We start from the raw sequence: 20,266 nt of genomic DNA on the forward strand, positions 1-20,266 counted from the left end.
AAGATGACGTCACGAAGCCGGCGTCAGATGGTATTTCAGCCAATCAGATCGTGGGAACAAATGCCACACTCTGATTGGCTGAACTACCTTGTGACACAGCGGCCATCTTGGATTTACCGACCTCATGTTAAAGGTAAATGAAGCACAGCCATTCTGATTGGCTGGCATCATTCCCTTTAAGTGACGTCACGGCAAAAAAAAATAATTAAAGTCTGCACATGGTTTTAACAGCCAATCAGGTGGCTGTTAACCATTTTGAGGGTAAATGTGACGTCACAAGCCATATTTAAGGCCATGACGCCTCATTTGAGCCCAAGAAGCCGACGAGACATCATCGGCTGGGATTTAACATGGGGTTTTTTGGATTGACAGATGAAGAAAGAAGATAAAGAAGAACAAGAAATGGTTACAGATGAAGATAGAAGACGGTGAGTAAAGAAAGAAAAAAGAAGATTGCGGTACCTGAACAGGATCTTCATGACGGATGTCATCGGATGCTGTTGGAGGCCTTCAAGGTACGTGAGCTTCCTGTTACCCCGGGAGTCGGAGGGCCACCGCTTCTAATTTTAAGTAAGATATTCAATGTTTGTAAATGTCTCTTTTTACAGGTTTATTTTTTGGATGTGTTTTTAAAATTTTTGGGGGAGGCACATTGACTGGTATATATATTAATCTGTACCTTTTTAGGGTACAGATTAATACATTATTATGCCAATATTAGGGGGGCCTTTCTCGCTTGTTATTGCAGTTAATGATGTGGATGTGATTGTTTGTTTATGGTTAATGTAATAAAAGCTTTGCGATTTGTGTTCGCTTGTACTTAATGTAATATTATGTTAGCTCATGTGTTTTATGGATACTTCAGAGATTGTTATAATTTATTTATTTGTCTTTTAATGGTTACATTCATTAATGTTGGATTAATTCATTGTTTACATTGGTTAGTGTTACTATTAATTTTGAGTTGCTTTCGAAATTAATTGTTTAAATTGGTTAATGCTTTAATTAATTCAATGTTGATGTTGCTATTGATTATATTGATTGGATTAGCTGGCTACTGTTTGTATTTAGTGAAGTGTGTTTTTTGGTAGTTTAGTTGGCTTTTATTATTGTGTGTCTTATGTATTACTGCATTTTTATTAGGGTGCCCATTGAGTGCTATAGAGGCTTATCATGCCCATATTATTATTATATGGGTATGATGTACCACTATACTACTCAATGGGTATAGCGTGGGTACAGTCAGTCTGGGGTGGGTACTTAGGCCTGATGGGTGGGTGAAGGGGGTATTAGCCCTAAGGATGGGTGTTTAGACCTTGCGGGTGGGTAGCGGTTGGGTTAACCCCTTTATTACCTTAGCGGTATTAACCGCTAAGGTAATGAAGGGGTTAACTCCCCCCGCAACCCCCCCCGCAATGCCTAAACAGCCACAAAGGGCCAAATTCCCCCTTCACCCACCCCCGCTAGCCACAGTATTGTATTGTTTTGTATGTTTCTTACAGTAAGCCTGGCACGGGTGTTTAACCCCTTCATTGCCTTAGCGGTTAGCCGCTAAGGTAATGAAGTTGCTGTACATGCATGTTTCCTGCCTCGGATGCATGCCGGGGGGGTCCGGAGCTGCTATTAATGGCTATCAGCTCCGGAGACCCCCGGCATCAATCTGAAGCAGGAAAGGGGCCTGATTTTTTCTAAGTCCCGACATATCGCAGCTCATCGACCCATCTCCCCACCAGTTGACCAACAAGTTTGTGGTGAATTGGATTTGGGGAGAAAATCGTTTTTTAGGACTGCGATGGGTTGCGATAGGCCGCGACACCAGACTCGCGGGTCTCTGAATCACGCAAGTTTATCAACCATCCGAAAATGGTCGATAAGGGGCTGATCGCTGCTCAGTCAGCGAATTTCGGATGGAGATAAAATTTTGCGTCGATACAGGCCGTTATCGAGCACTTATCAAGGCTATCTGAATACGAGTAGCCATTTTGGTCGATAAGTGCTCGATAAGGGCCTTATCGAGGCTTTCTGAATAAGGCCCTATATCTTTGAGACTCTTGCCTAGTTCTTGTTTAACCAACTGTACAGTAATTGTTGTTAACTATGCTGAATTAGAAATTTGATAAGTTCAAAAGAACATTCATTCAGAGCCTCCTCCCATCTATGAACAAAACTGTCCCCTATAATGGGAAACTAGGAAACACCTACACTCGTAGTACTCTAGGTATAATTATAAGTTCTAAATTCTTTTTGACTATTCCACCATAGACTCGCTTATATGTAATAATTGCTGAACAGTAGGAAAAGTATTTCTAACATCCCCATTTTGACTAGGGGTACAGGAATCTCCATGTCCCACAGAGGAAAACACTTCAACCAAGGCAACCTACCATTGTTGCTCATTACTACAGTATAACTATTAAAACAATAAACTGTACACACATATATTCTGTGATTCTATGTAAGTGATCACCTAGAGATTGAGATTTAAAGTGCTATCAGGACTGCCATTAAATAATATTCGACAAGTACAGGTAAATGTCTGGTTTTACTAGACGCAGGTAAGCAGTTTAAATGAGGGGAAAATTACTCAAATTTTTACACTTCGCTTACAGAGCGCTTTCAAGGTCCAGGATCTCCCCTGTGCGATCTTAGTACTCAGTCAAATATTACACTTGAGTGATGTTCTCAGAGGAGGAATCTTCCAGTACATACATTCTCTGCCTCCCATCTCATTCTTGGCTGGCTAAGGGCTGGGACCCGCTGCGCCCGGCGGCGCGGGCGACCGCGTGAGCGTTCCCCACCAGCAGGGGAATCCTTCTGAGCCGGTCCCAGTCCCCCCTCGCTGCACGGCTCACAAAGTGCTGTGACGCGTCAGCCGCCAGGGGATGCAAGAAAATTGTGATCCCGAGCGGTGACGCGTCACGTGGTGCGCTGATGAGCTTATCAGCGGTGGGGGCAGGAGCGGGAGCTGTCATACAGCTTCCTACAGAAGGTAGGAGGTGGTGTGTGTGTGTGTGTGTGTATCAGCGTGTGTGAGGAGGGCATTTGTGGGGGAAGGGGGAGGGAGTGGGAGCTGCTTACCTTCCAGCAGCCCACAGCAGCTCCCTCCTGCAGCCCGGGAGACCGAGCCCGAGCCCATGGAGGGAGGGGGCAGTAGCGGGTCCCTCCGCTCAAACCACGCCCCCCCTCCCACTCCCGCCCCCCTCCTGCTCCGGCTCCCCACTCCCTACAGACCGCATGTCGCGGTCTGTGCCTGTCAGTGTGCCGCCTGTCTGCAGTGCGGGCGTGCTGACTGAGGGAGCGGGTCCTTAGCCTAAGTGACAGTAAGGTGATAAGACCGTAACTTTAGAGATGGCAAACTAGTCAAAATAGGATCCGTGGATTTTTTACCACTTGGAAATCCGAAGATGGATTGGGCACTAAAAATTTCGGACAGATGCATCCTAATCCGCCATCTAATTGTATATTAAATCCACTACAGATTTTGAAAAATCAATTTTGCACAAACCTTGAAATATGTTTTTTTTTTTAACACAAATGTCTTTCAATATATTATTTGTAGGGAGGTTTGAAGGGATATATGTAGGGCTTGAGACTCTACTATAATAGGTCTCCCTCTCTCCCTCATTTTAGTGTCTGCAATCCACAAACAAATTTAGATTTGTACAAATCCGAATCTTTCTGTAGATTTGCAGTGAAATGCAAAACAAAAAAACAAATGTACCGTTTTGAGACTGATCCATGAATTAAAGGAACTTGCAAATTTGCGACGGATTTGAATTCCTGTGAACATTTTGTCCATCTTTACTTACCTGAAAATGCTTGTGACCAGCACTGTTATCATGGTCATATGTTCTCTCAGACTAACTTTGAGTGTGATGCTGTTTTATCATAGAAGGGGCATAAGCACCCACAGCAGAACATTCTCAGCTTCTCAATGAGCACCATTTCCAGTGATTGGCTGGTGTCCTGCTTACAGTATGTAATCACACAAGGACATCTAGTGGGGAAAGATGGTAGTGACTTTAGCGATAGATGCATGAGATAACGCAAGATTATTTGAAACTTGACAGGACTGCCCTTATTACATTTGCCTCCATTGTTTAATCACTATCTTTTATAATGCAACCATTGGAGTTGTAGTGGTTAGCAGAGCTTCTAAGGTCATGTACTGTAACATGGATCCCTGTACATGCTCAGTGAGAGTGTACAATGGTAAACACCTGCTTTTTTCATCCCACAGCTATAATTTACAATTATTTTAATGATGGTAACAAGTATCCCCAGGGGTATTATAAAAGTATTACTGTCTAAGTGATTTAACTGTCCTGTAGCCTTAACCTATATATTTTGTGGTCTGACAGCTGTCTAGGAAATGTACTGTCCCCTTTTATTTAATGTGTGTTTAACTACGTATTGAAAAAAAAATTCTAATATTATCTGCTGTTCATTAAGCTACCTGTTTACGTGCTATTTTTAAAAGAAAGAATACGATTGACTGCATTTATTCTATACCATTTGAATTCTAAGCTAAGGCTTTCTGAAGACCACACAAGCTACAGTACCTACAAGTATTGGTTTTCAATTACGTCTTGGCAAATGACATTCTGACATTCCAATTAAATGACTGGAATGTGGAAGTAAAGCTGAAGTGATCATGGCTAAACATGCTTAGGCCTCTCAGCTGCAATGGTTGATTTTTTTTTTACTGTTTATAATAGGATAAAAAACACACAAATGTATTCCTGCTCTATCGCAAGATAAAATAGATTTGCATTTGTAGGGTCCCCTCTCTCAAACAATGAGAACTCTCCATTGATGTTTATGCATATCTGCCAACTGAACCTACTAAATGAAATTCAGGAATGTGATTGATACTGTACCTATTTAGCTTCTTAAATAATAAAAGTATATGTGTGAATTTTAAAAATGAATTTTATATATATATAACCCCAGGAAATGTTTGTATACTGTAGAAATGATAATAACATATGCCATAGCCTATTTATTTGAACTACAGTACATAAACATCAATAATTATAAACTGTTCATTTGAATGCATTGGCAATGGTTTTCCTTTCTTATTGTTTTCAATGCTGTACTGAATTTTACAGATGACTAATTTTTTACAGCATTTGGTCTAGCATTCAATAATTTCAGCTGCCAATATACTGTATTAGGAACCCTTGACTTCCTTTAAGGTTCATTGCTTTAAAGTTAATGTTGTATGTGGTAAGATTTTGTGCATTTTATTGGCTGATAAATGTATTTATTTCCTACAAGCTTGTCCCTCTTGGCTACCAAATAGTATCAAGGTTGACGGGTGCATATTCTGCAGATATTTAGAAAGATTATTTGAATCATCATGATCTTTGCTTGTCAACTTTCACTACTTTTGTACAAGCCTCTGGTATTGCACAAATGTTTCTCATGAGTAGACATGTGCAAATAGTTTCGTTTGTGAATGTTCCTTCAAATGTTTCAAGAAATCCGTGATAATAAATTATTTTCTATGCTATCTGATTATTAAAAAAATAAATGCTTTCCGAATAAGTACATTTGGCGTTTTCTTTGTTTAGGTCAGCCATACAGTATATAAAGCATATCTGTCAGTGATTTTGTCATAAAACCAACGCACAAAATAAAAGCAAGTTATTTTAATAGCATCTAAAAATAATAGCGTGTCTGTGTGCCAATGTATCAAACTAATATTTATGTGTTGTTCCATGTGTGAATCAACTTCTTTTTCACAAAGAATAAAATTACCCTATTGGGAGGAATTAGTGGTGGAGTTTGTATCTTGTCTGTGACACATATTTATAAATGATATTTCATTATTTCATTTCAATTATGCTCCACTTTTGTGCACCATAAATGCATCAAATTTGTCCATCAAGTTTTTTTGGGGCATAAAAGACATATGCAAGTAGACACAAACAATTCTTAATGTATTGATATTTGAACATGGCACACACCATACAAAGAATCAGAATAATGGCATATCAACAAAGGCCATTAAAATTTTTAGGCAAGACATTTATTTTTTACGCAATGCACTGTCCTTTCATTTATTTTCCAAAACACCTTTCTTTACATATAGCCTCCTTTTTTTCCATCCGCGAATCACAAATACATAGTATACACAAATGTTTCACTCACGATTATGGTTATTACAATTTTTGCAATAACTTGACTCTGTGTACAATTAGCACTGATATTTAGTAAATGTATTGTTTTCCAACATTTAAAAATGTTAAAATATGTATTTCCATGCAGGTTGCCCCGGAGCAAAAAAGCATGAATTTCTGACAAGTGTTTTGGATGCACTGACCACAGACATGGTACATGCAGTCTCTGATCTGTCATCCTCTTCGGGCAGGTATGTAGATCAATAAGCCATTATTTGTTGTTTTCAGAACAAACTATATGTGCAACAGTAATACATTAATATGTTTATAGACATGTGATGAAACACAACCTCAGCGCTAAATCCCTATTGGCTCAAAGTGATTAGAAATTGAAAACGTACAAGTGAAAATATAAATACCTTAAGTGACAGAAGTCCTACAGCCAGGGTGACCCTCGGATTGTCCAACTCCTTCTTGAAATTGTGTTTAATAAAAAAGTCCTCCTTGGCACTGGTCCTCATGATCAATGTGGTGCGGTGATATGAAAAACAACCAAAAATAAAGCAGTGTATAGCTTCCAATATGATTAGTTTTTAGAGTGACGCTCAATATTCGTGTGCACACAAAAACATCTTGATAGTTGAAGAAATAATCCAAAAATAAGAACCCTGTATAAAATCCATAGGCGCAAATATATATTATGATCATATAAGGGGGGGGCAAAAATAAAGACCTAGCTGTCAGTCTGCAAGACTACCGCAGAGATGGTCAAAAATGCACACCCCTCTTAAAGCATAAACATCCCCATTAAGGGTGAAAGGTAATAAGATAAAGGCTATTGCCCAATACCTGCCCTGGGGGTATACTGAAGTCCAGAACGCCAATACAGGATAGTAGTTCCTCTGCATGCAATCCTGAAGTGTAGAAGCAATAGTAGTAGAGTGGAGCAAAGGTGCACTGCAACTGGAAAGAATCTTGAGAAAATAATGTCACGGGCAAACTCCAAAGTAAAATTGAGGATATTTAATGAGTAAACTCACAAGGAGATGAACATGACAAATGCACCAACGCGTTTCATCCCGTCCTATTTTCTCAAGATTCTTTCCAGTTGCAGTGCACCTTTGCTCCACTCTACTACTATAGCTTCCAATATATCAACTTGTTTAATATATCACAATACTGTGTATAGAATGAATGATTCATGATTAAACTCTTAAACCCTTGTGTCCCATCGAAGGGCATGCGTGGGGCATAGTGTTGAGTGACATCAAACACACTGGTGCAAATAGATTCTTTAAATATCAGTGGTGAATCGTGATTGCTTATATAGTGCCAGGTAGCATCCTTGGACATGAATGAATTTAGTATACTTACCTATAACTCCAAGGCTATATGGAAATGCTGAATGCATGAGGATGTATGGCACGGGTTTGCAAAAAAAGAAAAATAGCATATGGTACAATAACGTTTAAAATATTGAATAAAACAACATAAAAAGAGAGACTTGTGGAATCTCACTAACGGATTTCACCGTTAAAATGTGCGTTTGTATATCAATGTGTAATCCCTCTTTACTTTCCCTCAGACTATAGAACATTTCACTGAGGGGGGGCCTGAGTCCTGTAACGGGGTTTAACTTTGATAGTGGGTGGTACACTGTCACGGGAGGCCAAGCAATATACACCTTTTTACCAGGATCATGCATTGAGCAAAACAAGTTAATGAAATAAATGTTAAATTTATTCACAGGAATTGGCAAACACACGTTACACAAAATACAACCAAAAGGCACACTTACTTGGGAATTGGGGTAACAACCTACACTCTCCTAACTGCAGGGAATCCTATCCCTGATAACAGTTGCAAAACAGGAAAGAAAATATTCCAGGCAGCTTTTTGCTGAAGCAGCCCTTTACTTGCTGGAGACTTACAACTGGAAAACTCTGGGGAACGCTTTGGAGAACTAACTATCTCATGGCCGCAAGGGGTTATAATACCTCTGACTTTCATTACAGATTACTGACTCCCCTATCAGTAGCATGAGAAAAATCTCCGCAGCTAATCAGAGACAAGCTGGTAGGACGCACAGGGTTACATGGAAATCTGAATGAACCAAGGGGTATGGGAAATTTGGCATCTCTGGACCTTGATTCCCTCAATGCCCCCCACGGTGACAGGCTTCGGCCAGTCTGGTTGGCCAAATGGAAATTCAAGGAGCGTCAATCAATCTGAGGATGTGGGTACTTGACTTCTTCCCTCTTGTCCAAATGGTTTTGACACCTCAGACCTCCTCTCTGGCTTTTGATCCGCACTGTATGAGTAGACACAGTGGCACTGTCTGAGAGACTCAGGCCATTATTCTGTGCACAAGCATATGTTTCAAAACACACTGTTCCCTAAAATATACACTTTAAAAATATCCTAAGTCTTTTGGTTATGGGAAATAGAATAAGAAGCTGCACGTTATTTCTTACTAGCCATATTCCCCACACTCTGTACAATACTTAGGACTTTTAAAAGTCCCCTCACAATCTTGTTGCTGATTGGAGTACCCCCAGAACCCATATACTGGTTCTGGGTGACCTGGGCATTTACTTGGCATCTCCATTAACCTAAGGACCCCTTGACGGTTTCAGGGACACCTCACATCCCTATGCCCCGTTCCTGGGTTGTGCTGAAGCAGGGAACTTAGTGGTGGTTATGCCCTATACAGCTTCTGGGTGACCTGGGCATTAATTGAATTTCCCCCTTAACCTAGAGACCTCTTGACTGTGTCAGGGACACCTCAAATCCCTATGCCCCTTTACCTTTCTGGTCTGTGCTAAAGCAGGGAACTTGGCGGTGAGTCACATAACTGTTTTCAAGGGAGGATTTTGACCAGAGGTCTGTGCCTATATGTCCCTTGGGAATCTGACTTGTTTTCCGGATACATTTTTGGGGTGGCCAGCAACTCTGGACCCCATATATCTAGACACAATGTAAAAACACTTATGCCACAACCCCCCCCTTGAAACTCATAACCTGTGAATCTCCACTGGTTAGCACTCCTGGAAAGGTAAAACACTTATAAATTCTTTATTGTTGCACAATCACATACATTTCATGTACAACCAATGGGTCAAAGAGCTGACACTCAAAACCCACAAATATTGTTCAGAGGTAATGAGCCTGGCATAATACCTTTATTGGTGGCCTGGTTACCCCTTTAGCATCACATATACAGGGTGGGAGTAATTAGACACAACAAAACTGTAAGGAATTATAACAAACTTTATATTACTTTATCTATCATTTTGGACAGGGATACATACACAGGGATACCACATAACCACACGGTATTAATGCAATCCTACTATAACAAATCACTAACGCTGCGTCTCTGTCTTTATATATTTTACAGTCATTGCATATTAGTTCACATACACTGTTGATCAGACAGGGTATTTGTACAATAATCTTTCGTTGGAGCTCTGGATTCAAACAGATGCAGGCTGCTGCTTCTTACAGTTAATTTGAAAACATAACCTGTGTTCCAATGCAGAAAACTCTTTCTTTCCTCTGGCTGTTAAATACTGATATTTCTCCTCTCAGCTGTTGCAGTGCTCCCTGAGGTGTCACTGTACTTTGTACTGGCCAGCAAAATGCACCAGTCTCCTCACTCCATGGATCGGTCAGGCACTTGCAGAGTTTTCTGCAGCAGCCTCACCATATAAAAACAAACTGCCATACCAGTCCCCTCAGCAATCCCTTTCCAACTGTCATTCCACTGGCTAAGCATAGTCACATGGTCCAGTGGAATGTAATTCTTAAAGGGGCCATGTCCTGTGCTGATAGCAGACACAGGGTTTTACAAATGCTTATCAGTGGTGTCCTGGGTATCTTTGTGGGGAGTACATGCTGTCCTGGAGGATTCGGGCTTCTACGTGTAGCGCCGAGCTGGTGCTGCGAGCATTGGAATGCCATCCACTTCCTGATTTGCATCTAGGCTAAACCCAGCGTTCTGACGTAGTGCCGTACTGACTTATCGCGATGTCATGCCAACGCCGTCCAAGCTTCCGCCAGCAGTCTCTGCTCTCCTCCACAGTCCTTCAGACCCTAGCCTGATCGTCTCTGATGTTAGTGCTTCTAGTGAAAACTCACTCTAAAACACCTGAAACCTCCAGTTTCAGCAAGTGCTCCCACCCAAGCAAGTGCTCCCCACACAGATTCCCAGGAGACCACTGATCAGTATTGATATACAACGCGCATTGTAACGGTGAAATCCGTGAGTGAGATTCCACAAGTCTCTCTTTTTATGTGGTTTTATTAAATATATTAAACTTTATTGTACCATATGCTATTTTTCTTTTTTTGAAAACCTGTGCCATACATCCTCATGCATTGAGCATTCCCATATAGCCTTGGAGTTAAGTAATCTATGTTCAGTCATGTCCAAGGATGCTACCTGACACTATATAAGCAATCACGATTCACCACTGATACTTAAGGAATCCATTTGCACCAGTGTGTTTGTTGTCACTCAACACTATGCCCCATGCATGCCCTTCGATGGGACACAAGGCTTTAAGTGTTTAATCATGAATCATTCATTCTATACACAGTATGGGGATATATTTAACAAGTTGATATATTGGAAGCTATACACTGTTTTATTTTTTATATCACCGCACCACATTGATCCTGAAGACCAGCACCAAGGAGGACTTTTTTTCTTAAACGCATGGTTATGTCTATAACCATGCTGTACAGTACAGTACTATAATAGACCTCTTAACTTCTGCTGAGTAGCTAACTATACACGTGTCTTGCTGTGGAAGGTGGAGCATAGAGAATTATCAGTGGGAATATTTCTTGTTTTTCTTAACTCTTGGTTTCAGAGCAAAGGACTTTGTCAAATGTTACCCATTTGGACAAATAATCCCTTATTTGAAGTGGTGATCCTTCAAATAAATATTTTAACAATACCTTACCCAGTCTCATAGTGTGCAGTCAATAGAAAAGTAAGCCTATTGCACCTCACTGAAATGCAACAGATAAACACGACCTAAGCATTTGGCTTGGAAATCATCTTAAAATTAAGCCTGACAGAATGGAAAAATCAGATTTCAGTGCCAGAAGTTTTTTTCTCAGCAAAACACAGATTCATTCTATCAAGTCCCACAAGAGTGATGCTTATGTGTCAAGGTAGGAAACATCTGCAAGCCAGCTGGATTAGTCTGCTAACATGGCAGCCAGCTTTGAGGTGAGGGAGAGATATCCTAAACATAAAGATGTCAAGCGGGAAAACTGAGTAAAAGTTAATAGCTTTGTAAAGGAGGTATGTCAAGTTCCTAAAAGAAACATTGATGTTTGAAGAATTGGCATCTGAATAGTAAGCTTATTTCTCAAAAAAAATAGTTTTTCATGGTGAGTGCCCTACAGAATAAATTGAAATGGGATATGTCAATGAATGTACACTTACATAGTTATGTGTTGATCCCCCTTTCCTTTAAAACTCCTCTTTTCAGATGTGTGTAACATGTTATCTAGAAATTAGATCACAATTGAAACTTGCATTCCTAGAGAAGTTTTTAGACTTAATATTTGAAATGTTTTACATAAATTAACAATAGGTTTTCGGATAAAAAGAAAATAGAATGGATTGAAATGACACTTTTCCTAGATTTAGGGGTTGTGCTTTTAAAATGTTGACCCTAAATATATACAGATACGGCGGCCGTTATTCGAACATATCACGGAGCCGTTTTCGTGTGGGCTGCTGTACTCCACGCGGCCAATCACGCCGTTGATTTGTTTGAATTTCATGGATCCCGATTTCTTTGGGTGCAATTCTTTGCATTTCCGTGGCAGAAATGAATGAATTGTAATGTGTACAGTACAGCACTGTGTCAATTTGCAGGTGTTTAAAAACCAGAACACTAAAATGCCATTTTCTGCACTCGATAAAAACGAGTCAACATGCGGTAATGACGCGCCATGACATGGGTATTCTGAGGTATACAACGCGTGATATGTTCGAAAAAAGGCCGCTGCATCTGTAAATTGCTAACAGGGAACAATGTCATCTATGGGAGCACTACCAGCCCAACAATTACCAGATAGGTAAACTGTATTTTACACCCCACCTGACCTGGTTAATGCATCAGACTTTTTACAATTAACTTTAGATAATAATCACTGAATTCCATACAGGTATATGGAAATAATGTGTAGTTTACCACTAAACACTAATAAACCAGTAAACTTTGTGGGCTTAAACAGCGGCTTATTTGGTTAGTTTATGCAAATGTGAGTCAAGTGTTTCTATACTGAATTTACTAAGAGAGTATTTCAATATGCTTCAAAGAGGCCACAAAGCCTTATTGACTTCAATTACAGTTTTCAGCAAGACCCTAAAAGTAGACATAAACTCAATTAATACATAATCCCTTTTGGGGATACACATTACTGATATTGATACTTAAATTTGTGATAACATAACGCTACAAATTTTATAGACTTCTGAAGATCTACCCCCAGGTTTGTAACTTATATCTAGTGATTAACTCTTGTTGGTCTACAGAAAAGTTAACAGAAATAGTATTTTCAATTATATGCCAGAATATATGCAACATTGCACCATGTTCCATAATAGACAGTAATAATTCCTTACTATGTGTGACGGTGAGGGGGTAACCAGGCTCACTAATAAAGGTTAAGCCTCTTTGGTTACCTCTAATTCGTAATAAGGGTTCAAGAAGAGTCAGCTCTTGAGCCCAGTACTGTGTACTGCATAAAATGTGTTGTGTGACAAAGTATTTTATGTGTTTTTACCTTTCCAGGAGTGCCAGCAAGCAGAGATTGCTGTGGTATGAGTTTCAAGGGGAGTTTTGTGGAGAAAGTGTTGTCAGAATGTGCCTAGCTAGTCAAGGTCCATAGTTGCTGGTTCCACTAAAAATTTACACAGGAATCAGGTCTGATTCCTGGATACATGTAGGCACATGTCCCGGAAATATCTCCCCTTGAAAACGCTTTCGCGACTCACCACTAGGGGTTCCCTGCTGCAGCACAGACCAGAAAGGTAAAAGGGACATAGGGATGTGAGGTGTCCCTGAAACAGTCAAGGGGACCCTATGTTAATGGGGATACCCAGTAAATGTCCAGGTCACCTAGAACCTATATAGGGGTTCATAGGTTGGTTCCCTGCTTAGCACAGACCAGAAAATTGAAAGGGGTATAGGGATGTGAGGTCTCCCTGAAATCGTCAAGGGGTCCCTAGGTTAATGGGGATATACAGGACATACCCAGGTCACCCAGAACCAGTATAGGGGTTCTGAGGTACTCCAACCATATATATAAGGTTCCCAAAGTATATTCTCTAATAAAGTGTACTTTATATCGTGTTTTGTTTTTACTATAAGGCTCTATGCAGTCAGCTGGGGCATATGTTTAAGGTGCCAGCTAGTCTGCATAGAATCCATAAATGAAAGAGGAGCCGGGATGTTGAGAAGTGCTAAGTGGACAGGGCAGGGTGGAGTGCTAGGTCTGGAGAACAGAGACCACCTAGTGGGGGGACCCTCTGGTCTGCTAGACTTGGTGGCGCCTCCCCAGCGGGAGGCAATGGGCTGGCTAGGGAAAAGATAGCGATCGTAGGTGCATTTCCTATTGGCCAGAACATATGTCCCGCCCAATCTGGCTTCCGCACTGCTCACTCCACGGAAACAGCCCTCACTAAAATAACTGACGACCTCCATGCTGCCAGACAGCAGCTCATGTAAGACAGAGGTCATTACACTCTGCTCATATTACTCGACCTCTCTGCAGCATTTGACACCGTGGACCACCCTCTTCTCCTTCACATTCTCCATACTCTTGGTATTCGGAACAAAGCTCTATCCTGGATCTCATCCTACCTCTCCCATCGTACTTTCAGTGTCTCTTCTGCTAACACCTCCTCCTCCTCTATTGATCTCTCTGTGGGGGTACCCCAGGGCTCTGTCCTGGGACCTCTTCTCTTTTCTCTGTACACACTCTCTCTAGGTGACCTAATAACATCTTTTGGGTTTAAATATCACCTCTATGCTGACGACACACAAATATACTTTTCAACACCTGACCTTACACCTGCTGTACAGACCAAAGTTTTTGAATGTCTCTCTACTATATCCTGGATGGCCCTCCGTCGCCTTAAACTCAACATGGCTAAAACAGAGCTCCTCATACTTCCTCCCAAACCTGGCCCTACTACCTCCTTCCACATTACTGTTGGAACTACGATCATCCACCCAGTAGCCCAAGCACGCTGCCTAGGGGTCACACTCGACTCCTCTCTCACATTCGCCCCTCACATTCAAAACATTTCTAAAACTTGTCGCTTTTTCCTCCGCAATATAACAAATATACGCCCTTTCCTCTGTTGCTCGACTGCTAAAACTCTGACTCAGGCCCTCATTCTCTCCCGTCTTGATTACTGTAACCTCCTGCTGTCCGGCCTTCCTGCCTCTCACCTGTCTCCCCTACAATCTATCCTAAATGCTGCTGCCAGAATCACTCTACTCTTTCCTAGATCTGTCTCAGCATCTCCCCTCATGAAATCCCTCTCCTGGCTTCCAATCAAATCCCGCATCTCACACTCCATTCTTCTCCTCACTTTTAAAGCTTTACACTCTTCTGCCCCTCCTTACATCTCAGCCCTAATTTCTCGCTATGCACCACCCCGACTCTTGCGTTCTGCTCAAGGATGTCTTCTTTCTACCCCCTTTTTATCTAAAGCCCTCTCCCGCCTTAAACCTTTTTCACTGACTGCCCCACACCTCTGGAATGCCCTTCCCCTCAGTACCCGACTAGCACCCTCTCTATCCACCTTTAAGACCCACCTTAAGACACACTTGCTTAAAGAAGCATACGAATAGCACTGTGAACATTCTGAACACATGATACATAAAGCTTGGCCCCCTGCAGACGCACTTACCAGAACTCCCTCCTACTGTCTCTGTACGTTCTCCCAACCTACCAATTAGACTGTAAGCTCCTCGGGGCAGGGACTCCTCTTCCTTAATGTTATGTTTATGTCTAAAGAACTTATTCCCATGATCTGTTATTTATATTATCTGTTTTTTATTCGATTACCACATGTATTACTACTGTGAAGCGCTATGTACATTAATGGCGCTATATAAATAAAGACAAACCATACATACCATGGGGCGTCCCAAGCTGGCTCAACATACCCCCTGCCTCTGACATCATCAGCTAGGTGAGCCCTGATCTGATTGGCTGCTGAGAATGTTCTCACACTTCTGATAGGGCTGTAGTATTCTGTGAATGAAACTCAGAAGTATTATAAACCCCTCCGCCAATCAGATTTACAATTCTCTAAGATTCTAAGTTTCAAGTCTCCAGCAAGAAAAAGGGTGGGCGGGTCTTTTAACAGTGCTGCTTCAGCAAAATCTGCCTGAAATCTAGTCATCAGGGGAAAATTCTTATTTAGGATTCCATGCACCTAGGAGAGTTTAGAGTTTTAACCTAGTTTCCAAGTCAGTGTGTCTTTTTGCCTGTAGTTTGTGTATCATTGTGTGTATACCTTTTCTTGTCAATACATTTACAATTTATTTCATTATCTTGTTTTGCCCAGTGCATGATCCTGGTAAAAAGGTGTAAATTGCCTGTCTCCCGTGAATCTATGCACTAGTTAAAAAAAAAAAAAGATCCATAGAGATCTAATATACTAGCATTGCACATGAGATAATACACATACAAGTATAAAAGTGGTTTATTGAGTCCAAAATGATATATATATATATATATATATATATATATATATAGTGCTTCCACTGTAGCAAGGGATTCTGGGAATGTCATGCAAATGAGCCACACCGTGTCACCTTTTGCCTGAAATCCATTTTTACATGGAACCCTTATAAGCTAATGCTCGCATATGCTCTACCAGCGGTGCACAAACTGGGGCGTGTGACGTCATGGCAACGTGACGTCATGACGCCGACGGAGGAGCCAAGGTGAGAAGGGGGAGGTGTGGAGAGAGGGGAGCAGCGGGCAGGGGGGCGCAGGGAAAAAAAGATTGCGCTCGCCTGTGCTTTTATATGTATAAAATATGGCAATATCACAAAGTATGTACAGTATATTTTGGAAAAAGTATTTTGAGTGGAATAAGGGCAGTGTAGGCATAAACTTCTTGTCTCCTCTTTAAATAACATCAACAGTAAAGTACTTTTTGCACATCAGGAAAATATTAAAATGTTTCCTAAATTTCAGATTTTTGTTTAGCAGTTGTGCTCTGTTAAAATATTTGTAATACTGCCCTGTTTAAAAATCAAATAATACATTTTAATGCAACTTAGATGTTGCTTTTACAATATTTGTATTTGGGTATAAATGACTACATACACATATTGTATGGTTTAAATATGCAGTTTTTCATTGTATCCCTTCTCCTACATCCATTTAATTCTGTTGATGATTACTATGCATTGGAAAATATATACAATTCTAAACTGGAACTCTTATCAACACATATTTAACATATCTTAAACAAAATTATTTTCTTGAATTTGTTCACTTGTATTTAAGTGAATAATTAATTTCTGTTTTTTTACTAAATATATTTTCGGGATTCTCCCATTTTAGTAACTAATAATTGTTTATACTGTACTAATCAACATTTTAAGTTGGTGACAATAATCGAAAGTGCTCACATTTTAATGTACTTTTCCAAACAATGTTTAATTGGTGCGTCTGTATATTTCCATTTTATCTTTCTGAAGGGGTAAACTTTGCTAGGACCAAAATAATGCCAGTGATATGTTTAGAAACATAGAAACATAGAGGGGCTTATGCAGAGAGGTACGGTAAGGTATAATTAGGCAGGTTTGCGCCCAAACTGTCCGCTTTCAAACAGATAGTAGCGAGAACTTGGCGGGACAATTTAAATTCAGCAAACGTGTTGCGAGAAGCGTGATCTCGCCAATGCGAAAACACGCAGGATTCCAGTAGCTCCGATGCGCATGAACGCGCCAATCAGAGCTACTAAATGGTGCGTTTAGTGGAAATTTTGCCCGCCAACTAAAGTTGGCTGTATTATGGGCTAATACCGCACGGCTCAGAATGGCGAGTTTCACGGCAAGTGAAACTCGCCTAATTAGCCATTTCCTGCACACCGCGCTACCGGAGTTCCCTGCATACCACAATAATAAATTCCAATCCTGTGGCGAATTTAAGCAGTGCTTCTCTGTATAAGCCCCAGAATTTGAAAACTTATAAGAACCACTTGGCCCATCTTGTCCATCTACTGTATGTTCCTCATTATTGTAAAATCATAGTCCATATTTGTTTCTTGGTTGAGATCTGTTGCTTTTGTATACAAAATCTGACACCAATAAGCATTTTTAAACCATTAAGCTAGTTTGTAAACATGATGAGTTAAGACTTGGGGAAGTTTTGATTTCGTCTTGCTAATTCTTTTGTTTGATGTGATTGAGTGTTCAATAAGTGCTTGCATAGCCAATCACCTCTCTTTTCCCCTCAACTTCTCTTTATTGGCACTACTATTCTACTATTACTATATTATACTATTACTATATTATACTACTATTCATGGGGCCCTACGAAATTCAACTTTTAATTAATTTCCTCCAAAAAGGATATCACTCAAACCTAGAATTATTTTACGTTACTGTTTGTTTAATGATTTTACTTTACTGTTTGCATGGTGAGATTTGTTTGGGGAACCTAAGACTGTTATATTCTTTACAAAAAGTTGTTTTCTGGTGGACTGTGTGGGATGACACTTTTAAGTTGATAAATGACAACTCCTTGGCTGTATGCAACATTTTTTAGATGCCTTCTATCTTTGTAAGGAAATGTCCTTTAGTGAATTCCTATTTATTTTTAGTAATGTACTGTATTATCATATATTACCGTTCATGTATTTTACATTCACATTTTAAAGCTGCAATCCCACCTTGACATTTTTTTTAATTTATTTTTAAAGATTTACATTTTTAGCTCTGGGGACCCCTATCCACTCCCCATTCACCCAATTTCAGATATTAGTACTGGTGTACTCACCCCTGCGAAAACAAATGGCCATTAAATCTTGCAGGACCTAATAGGAAGCCGCAAACAATAACGTTGCAGCTTCATATGGGCCTGAAATTGGCAGCCATATTGAAATCTCCATGTTAAACACCAGTACTGAAAATTGTAATGATCTCAGGAACTAGGGGAGTGGGGGTCCTTAGAGCTAAAAGTAGAGCAGTTGAGCTCCAGGGGGCCCCTGGTTCCACTTATGTAAAAAAAAAAGTGTGTGCCGAATATGCGCATTTTAAGTGAAACTTTTGTCTTTTGTCACTATTTTGTCACAGAAATTGTATTTGTGATGGTGATGTTTTTAATAAAAAATGAAAACACAAATTCAGTGGCAAAACGCAAAGAAGTTTGACTTAGAACGCGCGTGCTCGGCATACACCCCCTGTTTTAGCTATTTGCACTTCTATATTTATAGTAACTGTGAATTCCTCATGTGTGTCTGTGTGTCTCTGTGTTTGTTTGTGTGTGTGTCTCTATGTGTGTGTCTGTGTTTGTCTCTGTGTTTGTGTTTCTGTCTGTGTGTGTCTGTGTGTGTGTGTGTGTGTATGTGTGTGTGTGTGTGTGTGTGTGTGTGTGTGTGTGTGTGTGTGTGTGTGTGTGTGTGTGTGTGTGTGTGTGTGTGTGTGTGTGGTGTCTACATGCTTTCTCGAAGTGTGATTGGTGCTGCTCCTGAGCATGTGTGCAGCACCAGTGGCTGTCGTGCAACTGCTGAGACGGCGGCTACTGCGCATTCGTGCTGAGCCGGTGGCTACTGCGCATGCGCGGCAAGCCGGTGGCTACTGCGCCTGCTGCCAAACCGACGGCTACTGCACATGCGCGCCGATCCGGGGCTACTGCACATGAGCGTGGGGGAAGGTGATAACGGCTTCTGCGCATGAAGGAGAGTTGTGCCAGCAAAATTTGTGTAAGTGCCCGCAAAGATGTTTCACTTAAAAATGAATAATAATTCTCAACATGACAGTTTACAGAAATTATTATTTTTATTTATTTTACAAGCAGCTTTAGTGTTTATACACTTTAATTGAAAGGCTGAGGACATGTGCATTTTTAAGAAACCCTAACTTTTGGCATTGTAATTTGCCCTTAACACATGTAATAGGAATATTGAAATTTGTCTGTAGTACAAACCAGTATGTCTGTTTGTATTGTAGTTCTGAATATATTAATGCCATATAATAAACAATGATGCTAATAATGGTATTGATTATTTTGACATTAGGGTTTCCGAACCAGATCCAAACCATACTTTGGAAGAGAGAGTCGTCCACTGGTATTTCAAACAGCTTGATAAAAATTCAAATGGTGATATTGGCAAAAAGGAAATCAAGCCCTTCAAGAGATTGCTGAGGAAGAAGTCAAAGCCCAAAAAATGTGTGAAGAAGTTTGTAGAGTATTGTGATATGAACAACGACAAGTCTTTATCAGTCCAAGAGCTAATGGGTTGCCTTGGAGTAACTCAAGAAGACGGTAAGTATAGTATAAAAAAAAACATTTAACGCAAAGCAGGAATGACCATACATGTACAATTTGTAAACAATAAACACAATCATAATCATGGTCCAAGCACATATGACTAGGGAAATATATGCAGAGGTAGCCAACGTCAGTGTTCTTGGTGCCAAGGGAACCAGTGATCCGGATCCCATTGTTTCCCTTTCTGCTAGTCCACTGCAAGCAGCCGCAGCTTTTACCATCCCTGTAGCTACAGCATTATGCTTTTATTTCTGTGGCTCCAGGGATAGTAAGGCTGGCTACATCTGTACAGTATGTACTGTACATACAAATGTTTTGAGGTGGTGGGGTGGTTTTCTGTTCTAATCCCCTTAATTACAGAAGTAGTTTAGTTTATATACATATTTGTTTATTGTTTTATTATTATTTCTATAGAATCTGCTACTAACCAATAATTATAAGCTATCAAAATGTAACTCTCAGAGTAGTTTGCCATTTCATTAAAAGTATAGTTTCAACTTGCAATGTTCTGGTCACAATGAGATGTTTTGACTCATTATTCTCAGTACACTAGACAGGATTCTGTTTTAACAGGTGATCTGTTC

The 20,266-nt window shown here is 40.4% G+C and overlaps 1 protein-coding gene across 2 annotated transcripts in view; it reads left to right on the forward strand.

Moving 5' to 3' along the window:
- SMOC2 (SPARC related modular calcium binding 2) overlaps positions 1-20,266 on the forward strand; it is a 438,788-nt gene that overhangs the window by 381,593 nt on the left and 36,929 nt on the right. For both annotated transcript variants that reach the window (XM_075596923.1, XM_075596922.1), the window contains exons 10-11: positions 6,274-6,376; positions 19,429-19,676. In XM_075596923.1, coding sequence (XP_075453038.1) covers positions 6,274-6,376; positions 19,429-19,676 — 351 coding nt within the window. The remainder of the gene's footprint in view (positions 1-6,273; positions 6,377-19,428; positions 19,677-20,266) is intronic.

The sequence above is a fragment of the Ascaphus truei genome, chromosome 4, assembly GCF_040206685.1.
Source record: "Ascaphus truei isolate aAscTru1 chromosome 4, aAscTru1.hap1, whole genome shotgun sequence".
Lineage (NCBI taxonomy): Eukaryota > Metazoa > Chordata > Amphibia > Anura > Ascaphidae > Ascaphus > Ascaphus truei.